This window comes from Protobothrops mucrosquamatus, unplaced genomic scaffold (genome assembly GCF_001527695.2).
Source record: "Protobothrops mucrosquamatus isolate PMUCROS unplaced genomic scaffold, P.Mucros_1.0 scaffold_156, whole genome shotgun sequence".
Taxonomy (NCBI): Eukaryota; Metazoa; Chordata; class Lepidosauria; order Squamata; family Viperidae; genus Protobothrops; species Protobothrops mucrosquamatus.
Genome location: NW_015386232.1, coordinates 215,926 through 225,418, shown reverse-complemented (window position 1 = coordinate 225,418; position 9,493 = coordinate 215,926). Strand labels below are relative to the sequence as shown.

The 9,493-nt window shown below is 35.4% G+C and overlaps 1 protein-coding gene across 1 annotated transcript in view; it reads right to left on the bottom strand.

Moving 5' to 3' along the window:
• Positions 1 to 1,221: 1,221 nt before the first annotated feature.
• The window catches only part of TBK1 (TANK binding kinase 1), a 29,195-nt gene continuing 20,923 nt past the window's right edge, over positions 1,222 to 9,493 (bottom strand). Inside the window, exons 13-20 of the mRNA XM_015820809.1 lie at positions 8,877 to 8,998; positions 7,555 to 7,631; positions 6,962 to 7,001; positions 5,968 to 6,073; positions 5,767 to 5,859; positions 5,228 to 5,334; positions 4,235 to 4,306; positions 1,222 to 1,983 (exon numbers count right to left, since the gene is read on the bottom strand). Of these exons, the coding sequence (XP_015676295.1) occupies positions 1,932 to 1,983; positions 4,235 to 4,306; positions 5,228 to 5,334; positions 5,767 to 5,859; positions 5,968 to 6,073; positions 6,962 to 7,001; positions 7,555 to 7,631; positions 8,877 to 8,998 (669 nt within the window). The 3' untranslated portion in view covers positions 1,222 to 1,931. The remainder of the gene's footprint in view (positions 1,984 to 4,234; positions 4,307 to 5,227; positions 5,335 to 5,766; positions 5,860 to 5,967; positions 6,074 to 6,961; positions 7,002 to 7,554; positions 7,632 to 8,876; positions 8,999 to 9,493) is intronic.

Here is a 9,493-nt window from a genome sequence, read left to right as displayed (position 1 = left end):
TCTCTACTTTGTTCCCCTAAGATAAAATTGCATGCCATAACTTTGGAGAGAGATACTATAGTGCTGAAAAATAATTCACTCACAAATATATTTAGCTGCAACACAAAGATAACAGTCATAATTGCACTGAATGTTGCAACTATTATACTTTTATATAAGTATATAATTATATAATATAACTATTATACCTTTTCTTCTGTTCAATCATGTTGAGGCATAAGGTTAGAAACCAGGAGACCATGAATAAGTTAAAAATATAATAATAAAATAATTTCCCTGTATTACTTAACTTTATGATGCCAAGTGCCCATCTATATAGAAATTAGCTATTTTATTTTGCTTTTTATATAAGCTTCACTGAAAAAAATAGAATATGCATAAAGCTTCAAGCCACCAAATTCTGAAATAGTGTCAAATTAGCTAGTCTGTTCCAGAAGTGATTCAAAACAGATTGATATACCAGCCTTGGATACCTGACAAACAGGAAAACAAGTTATTGCTGAAGTCAACACGATGCCATTAGCTTGGCTTGGTTGGCCTGCAAGAATTAATCACTGGAAGTCCACAAATATTTTTGTGGACTAAAGTCTAGACCTATTCAGAATCAACTCCTATAAGACTTAGTAAACTCCCAGTATTTTCAGTGAATTAGTTCTAAGCACGTATAACCATGCTGTCTGAATCCAACTCCATATGTTGGCATCTGCATGAAACATATTTGTGCAAACCTCTGTTTTAATCTTAATACAGGTAGTCCTTGACTTACGACTAGTTGCTTAACAGCTGTTAAGCTACAATGGACTTGAAAACAATTACATGTAATCTGTCCTTGAAGTTATGACTGCCACAGCACTCTTAGTCACATGATAAGGAACATTTACAATCAGTTGCAGCATCCTGCAGTCACATGAACAAGTTTTATGATGCTTTTTGCTTTGGCAAAAAAATGCCCATTGGATCAATTGGATTTGGACTTACAACCATATGATTCATTTAATAACTGCACGACTTACTTAATGATTGCAATGACTCATTTAACAATCATCATAAAGACGTCAAAATCTAACATGGTCATTAGACCTATGACTGCAATGACTTATAACTAAAATTCTGGGCTCAACTGTAGTTGTAAATCAAGGATTACCTGTATGACTGTAATAAAAAAGGAAACAATTTTCTAATATTTTATTAGAATGTTTGAATGATCGGAATCAATATATTGTCTATACCAAAGCTGTTTATTATGAATCTGCATATTATAATGTTAGGGGTAGGATTTAAAATTATATTTCAAAACACATACTAACATTTTAACAAGAAAAATTAACATGATTCACTGAATTTGAAATAGAGTGTTGTCTTAAAGAAAATAATTTAAAAATGTTACAAGTTTGCAATTCACTTGTGATTTAGCAATTTAGCAAATGAAGGCTGAATTAACTCTAAGTGCCAATTAGAAAAATTATAATTTTAATAATCTAGAATAGGCATGATTTAAAAATCCAAAGATATGACTGTCACTGGTGATAAATATATATTCACAATAAAATGGGAAAATCTCATTACTGAGATTTTATTGAGGTGATTTAAAGGAAACCCACATTATTTTTTAAAGAACATGATAGTTCAAAAGGCCACAATTTTTCCAGTAACTTATAAAACTGAAATAAGGAGAACTTTTAATATTGTGTCAGTGTACTCAGAATCACAATATGCTGCTACACATATTTATATAGGAAAAACCTTGATGTTATGGAAAATGTTAAAACTACTTTTAACATTACCAAAACATAAAGTCTATAGATTTACAATATATACATATTTACATATTTCTGTTAAATACTGAGGGAAATGCAAATAGAGAATATTCTTTTTGCATATAAATGTTCTTGCTATGCAAAGTCAATAAAGCTATAATGGTAAATATATAGCTACATACAATCTACATTTCGTGGGCCACCATCCATTGTCAAAGCACCAAACCTAAATAAAAAACACAATTCAGTTATTACCAATAGGTAACACTAAATATTACATAATTTAGCTTTCAGACTATTTTAGAGATGTAATCCCAAGTTTAGAAATAAAATAATATCTAAAGCGATGCAAAACTTTGAAAGAAATAACATGCTTTCAAAATGGTAAAGGCTGTGACATTTGATGGATTATCTGCTGTTTCTTGCTTTGAAGAATTCTAAACATTCTGTTTACATTTGAACAACATTGGGAAAAGTTATTTGATGACTTCCACAAATCTCCATTCTGCCATAAGCAAAATGCCCATGACTATTAACCCTTCAACAAACCTTGCCTGTTAAGAACATCTGGGGGGGACAATGCTGCTTCGTTGTTTGCTCTCTCTGCTAAAATTTATTCAGAAAGGTTTGTTTTTTTAAAAAGTCCAGCTTGATTTTCCTTGGGTGACATTCTATATTTCCATCAATCAATCCATCCATTTTATTGCTATTCTGTATTAAGTTTCAATCTATTTTGCTTTACAGTACAAATTCTGGGTTTTGCTGGCTTCCGCTTCTTTTGCTCTTCATCCTCCCTTTATGTTCTTCGCAACAATTTTAGAAATAAACCATCCTGTTCTCTTTCGACTATTTTTCTCTCTGTTTTGTCTTAGGCTGAACTGGTCTGAGATAGTACACTTGTGTATAAACACAGACCATTTCTTTATGTCAGTGTATTGTATCTGTCATAGTAATAACATACATCTTAAATGTTTTTCTTTTAAATAAAAGTTGCACATACAACTTGTGCAACAGTCATGAAAGAGGCTAATACTGTCAGTGAATGAGCAGCCTAAAAAAGCATTTAGTCAATGAAAGGCACATTCTCTGAATTTTAGTAAGATCTTATATTTAAAAAAGGTTTCTGTTGTTATTTAGAATCTGACCCATTCTGCATTGATTTTGCACAATGTGTCTCTAAGCTCTTTGCTTGACATTCTGGAGGCTGGTCTATTCTTTCCTTATTTCTCCTATATTTGCCCCCAAAAATTCCATTGTGTCAAAAAAATATAAAGATCTGCAGAGAACTTTCTCATTATAGCATATACTTAAAACTTGGTTGAGTCAACATTTGTTTGACTCAAATCTTGCCATTTTTGAATCTTGAATTCAAATTGAACTGCGCTTGATTCATATATTTCTAGTTTACAAAACACTGATATTTATGAGATGTCTAGCTCAAAGGTTAAGTAAGGCAAAGTTTGATTAATACTTGAATGAGAGTCAAAGAATCCCAGGGCTATAGTAAAGTAAAAAAATGCCCTATAAGGTCGCTGTGGCAAACCACTATCAAAAAAACTACCTGGACACATCTATGAAATCAGTTGTTTACATCTGACACATGATTTACAAACTATTTTTCTTCCATGAATAGCCTAACGTGAGTGCAGCCTCCCCCCCTTAAAAAAAAACTGCTGGTACCAAATGAGCCTGTAGTAGGCAATCTAGTGTTTTCCGGATATTTTGAATTACAATTCTGGTAAGACATAACTGACACAGCAATGGTTATACAGTGGTACCTCAGTACTCAACTACTTCAATACTTATTGAACTGAGTCTGCGACGCATTTTGATGTAAAAATGTTGCCTTGGTACTTGTTTGTTTGGTACTTAACACACTACAATAGGAAGAAGAGGACGGCTGTGGAGAATGGCCAGGAAGTCAGCCATGCAGGGAAGGTTGCTGCAAAAGGAAGATGGCCACAGAGGGCAGACAGGAAGTTGGCTATGCTGAGGAAGTCACCAAGACAGGAAAAGAGACAGACAGAAAGTCCCTCCCAGTAAAAACAAACGGTCAGATGATAAGTCACGTAATTTGTTTGGTACTTATTGTACCTCCCGAAACCAATTAACGATGATTGCTGAGGTATCACTGTAGATAACAGACATAGATTACAAGAATTGCAGTTTTGGAAAACCTGTGGTTGCCTATCCTGAGGCTACATACTCACTCAATTTAACCCATTGTTTCTTTGCATACCTATTGAGCTACTGGTAGAGGAAAACTACTCTGAATGTTATGCAGAAATACTCTGTCCTAATAAACTTTTACTCAAGCATCTGGGGAAACTCCAAATATCTCTAAGTCTTTTCCAACAGCCTTATTTCTCATCCAATTCTCTCCCCTTGTGGTTTTGCATTCCATTCAGATAATTCCCTGGAAATCTTGACTTCTCAGTTCTCTGGATATATGCTACAGCGTGGTATGGATAACTAACCTTTCTAAAAGATGATTATTTTCAGCTAATTCTTTAACAACACCCTCCATTTCTTCTTTCAGTTTCTTCATACTATAAACAAATTAATAAATAAAAATTAATAAATAAATAAATAATAAATAAAATAATTATGGAATATTTCTGATATTATTCACTGAACACTGTAGTAGAAGCATCTTAGGAAAAGTAGATATGAAAAAAATAAATGCCCATATACAACAGTGATTTTTTTTTTTGGGGGGGGGAGAAACCATAAAATCTGAACCACTATCCTTATTCATCTGAGTGTTATTATTAAAATGGATAGGCTAGATAATAATTTAATAATTTGCAAGATGACAGAGTGCAATTCTCTACAAATTGCTGGACAACCCCCCTCCCAGATGTTTAAAGTCAGTCCCACCTCTTTTTCTGCAATGCAAATTAATCTGGTAACTATAATATTTATTTATTTATTTATTCATTCATTCAATTTCTATGACCACCTATCTCAGACAAGGATGACTCTGGGTGGTGAACAATCAATTAAACCAAGTACAAACACAATACAAAAAATAAATATATATAGCAGCTGAGAAAAAATTATAACCATAGATGTTAATACAATCAGGAAAGAGGGCCGTTAAAATACTTGGACCCCATGGCAGGCATGTAACCAGGTCTTATGAAAGGGGAATAGGATCAGGGCTATCCTAATCTCTGAAGGGAGAATGTTCCAGAAGGTAGGCACTATGGCAAAAAAGGCACACCTCCTAGTCCCCACCAGCAGACATTCCTGCCAAACTGGATTGGGTGAGTAGAAACAACTGGGAGAAGATGATGCCTCAGGTAACTGGTCGCAAGCCAGGTGGCAACAGATCACAAGTGAGGTTAGAGAACAGACTTTCCAGACATAGAACATGTGAAACTGGCAAGATCAATCAGTTTAAACTTTGGCATAATCATAATGAAAGCATATAAAAGTTTCCTATTTGTTCAAATAAAAATTCTTACCCAAGAGTCATTTCCACCAAAGTGTTTGAACTGGGATAAACTGGATTAAATGTATGTTTGATCCCACTGGAAGCAGCTAGCATCTTATGGGGCAATGTTTCATCTAACTGCAATAAATACATAAATCCATGTAAATGATAAAACCACCATATTACAAACATTTATTTCCTATAAATAATCACTGGATTTGAAGGATACAAAAGTATTCTACTCTGGTGATATCACTAGACACTTATCACTGATTATTACTATTGTTTTACATAGCCTATTAATTCAAGTATTGATCCTAGTCATGTTATTGAGATTTCCAAGCAAATTGCTCATTCCCCAATTACATTATAGAAAAATGCAGTGTAGTAATGATTGGATATTTTTCCATATTAAAACACTGCTAAATGTTTCTTTATTTTAACATTTCATGTAACAAAAGATGAGCAAAATTATCAAGTCAGTACTGTGGTCTGTAATGCATACAATAAAAACTCAAGGTGTAGTGGAAAAGGCTATTATTAATTTTGAATAATTAAGAAGAACATCACCTCGTTTACATAGTCCTGGTATTTGGACACCTCTTCCTCAATATCAAAGCATAGTTTTCTAAGACCTAGTAACTGTTTCTTTAGAAGAAGCATCTTTCTGGAAAGAAATACAATTTATATGAAAGTACTGTATAACTTTTGTTAATATGTTGCTTTAATACAACACACTAATGTTAAATATTACTCAAAAAAAGGAGCAACTTGCCTCATCCAATCCTCTGCCTTATCTAAGAAGGTTTCATATTTGTTGAGACATTCTTCCTTGAACAGAGTCATGGCTTTTGTGGCATGCAAAAACAGTTTCTGCCTGTAACACCCAGAAATAAGAATCAGAATGCTTTAAGGTACTAATTTTCCAAATTTATTATAGAACATGCATGTAGCTAAAGTTCAGGAAAGAGGAAATATTTCAGCAATTCACCTTCTTGTATATAGAGAGAATACATTAGGTCAATGTGGTCAAGTAACGTATTTTAATATGTTGTATAGTCTGTCCTTTCCATTAGATTCAAATTAATGCAAATAGCACTGCTTTATTTTGAATTAACTCATCATAATGGGTTGGCTATAAATTGTTTTAGTATGAACTACTGGATCTTTCAAGACAGATCGATTGTGCCCTTCTTGATTATACATAAGGTATAAATTAATACATGAAAAAGGGTATGCCTGCTCTAAAACTCAAAGAAACAAAAAGCTTTTAAGAATATTTTAATCATTTTCCTGTTTGGTTGAATGTTTTAGAATGTTAATATTTTCCAGTTAAAGAATTTTTAACCATTGTGTTTAAGTTCATTAATAATTTATCATTTAATAAATCTTAATGTATATGAAGACTTCTAAACCTTCAGAGTTGCATAACAGCCAGCTTTTTCTTCAATGGCTGATTTGTATTTTTCCCCCATCACTCTTTTTAAAACTCTGTAGACCTAGATTTGTAAAATACAGAGGACTCATTCTAATCTCTGCATACATCAATAGACATGTACATTCCTTATATATGTTTTGTATTTTATATGGACACAGTATAAAAGGCTATTGAGTAAAGGAATATTACACAGAGCAAAGGCATCCACTTGTCACTTCATCCCTAGCTTCACAGAACTTATTCCCCCAATTATATTGTTGAAGACAAGAAACAAAAAAAATATAGTACACTACAAGTATAAAATCCTTATAAAACAAATAGACTTACTTGTCAAATTTGTGAATTTGCTCTTCATTATAAGGAAGTCCTAAAGAAGGAACCATTTAAATCAGATTGGATGGCCAAGAAATTATTTCACGCAATTAAACTCTTCTTACTAATATACTGGTTAAGTATCAGCAAGTTGGGGTGAACTCTTTGTGTCTACACAAACTTTTTCCAAGATGATCTGTCCTTAACTTGGATTTTTAGGGATTTTAATGGTGTATTCACTGCTATTATAATCTAATTCACCCATTTTGCTGGTGATTCTCCTCTTCTCTTTGTTTCCACTTTACCCAGCATAATGGACTTCTCAAGAGACTGGGTCTCTCCTTAATGTGTCTCAAATATGATTGTTTGAATCTGGTCACGTATACTATTTCAATTGAAAACTCAGAGTTGATTTATTCCATGGCCATTGTTTTCCTGACAATATGGTATTCTCAATAGTGTTCTTTATTGGAATTGCACTTCTACTCAAGAGAAAATTCTGAATTGCTTTCAGAATTTCTGCCCCATCAAGTCAACCCAGAAATTTAAGGATATTTTGCAATTAACTGAAGCTAAAACAAAAACAAAAATAGTTTAAAACCACTTACTTCTTTCTGCTTTGTCTTTTTTAAATTGATAATAAATATCAGTTATGGAAGTCAGTAGGACTTGCAATTTTTCTGGGCTACAAGAAAACAGAATAAAATGAAAAGATAAAGATAATGCTGTTGTGCAATGCTTTTAATTCAAAGGCAAACAATGACTTTAAGCTGCGGGGATATGAAACTGGCAGTTTCTGCAACTTAAACAAAATATATTTTTTCCAAGAAACATTCAGCAACTGTTCAAGATAACTAAGCAATCCCAGGAAAAGCAACAACTCCTTTAAGAAGCTTCAAACATGTCTGTAAGTACCTACCCAAGCTGATCCTCTCAGGAAAGCACGACTCTTGACTCCATAACGTTAATCAAATGAACTTTTACTGAGAAAGTGGTTGCAATAAAGACAAGCAGAATCTAACAGTCCCACGCAAAGCACAAAGCTATTCCTCCCATTCCAAAACCCAAATGCCCCTGACCAGTCCACTGGCAGCCAATGTATTGCTGCAAGGTTTTTTTGAGAGTGCTGAGGTACAAGCCTGGTAATGGGCCATTCTCAGGGTGCAGCGACCTTGGAGTCAGGCTGGAACTGGCTGAGAGGAAGTCCATCTTGTGTCTGAAGATGATCCCCCTCCCTAATTCCCATGAGGTTACAGCAAAGTGGAAGCATACAAAGAATGCTCTCCCCAGAGCCTCCCCCTCCCCCTCCCCCTCCAACCAAATGGCAGGGCACCCAAAAGGTCTCCTTGTACATTCCAAAGCACTATTTTGGCTTCTAATTGAAAGTCCTCCTATGCTCTAAACCAGACATGTCAAACACAAGGCCCGGGGGCCGGATGCGGCCCGCGAAGTGGTTTCATGTGGCCCACGAAGCCATCTTGGAAACAGTGAGAGAACGGCCCCCTCTGCCTTGGCCCTGGCCAGCTGGGAGCCAATGTACAATTTTGTGGTGGCCATCTATGCTGAAACGTATTCAGTCTTAGCTCCATAACCCCCCCCCCGCATGGCCTGAGAGGAACAGTGAGGCTCCTCCAGTGGACCATACCTTGGCACTTGCCCCAGTCCCATCCCCTTCTGCCAGAGACCCTCAGATCTATCCCACTCCTGCCCAGGCCCCCACAGGCACCCTTGACACGAACGATGTAGAGCTGGCCACGCCCACCCAGTAGGCTGCACCCACCCTGGCCACACCCACCCGGCCCAGAGGGCAACCGCAATGCTGATGCAGCCCTCAATGAAATTGAGTTTGACACCTCTGCTCTAAACAATGATTCACACCAGAATTTAAAAGTTAAATAAACAATTAAAACTCAATGGAAATTCTACTAACTTTCTATCTTTTGGATGTGTACCATCTTGGCTAGTCCAGCTGTCAGATAGTAAACCACTAGGAGAAAGCTTGTTTTTGATATCCTGAAGACTGGTCTCTATTGTTCCTTGAGAACTAGAAAGCTACAAAAATACAACAAATTTAACTATATATAACTATATAACACTATAACTATATAACTATAGGATGGGATTCAAACCTGGGCAGCTTGCATGTTAGGCAGTTGTATTAACCTTCTGAGCCATAGGTTCCCCACACTCCTGTCAGCAGAAACCAGGGAGGATATATATCTATGTGCTGGCTGGAGCACTCAGTCTACCAAGTATAGGATAAATCAATCTGTTCTGCGTTTCGCTCCAATCTAGGAGCATGTTTTGCAGGCAGACGTCACATACTGTTAACACTGTAAATTCAATTTTTTTGTGGCTGACAAAGAGTTAGTGGGAGACTAGTATAGCTATTTCAAACTCTTTAGCTCTCATCAGCTAGTGTGTGTGTGTGTGTGTATGTGTGTGTGTGTGTTTTATAACTTTATAATTTGCAACATTTACACCAAGAAATCCCAGGAACTAGAAAAAGCTGAATATAGGACTATTGCCAGAGGTCAGCAGCAAAAC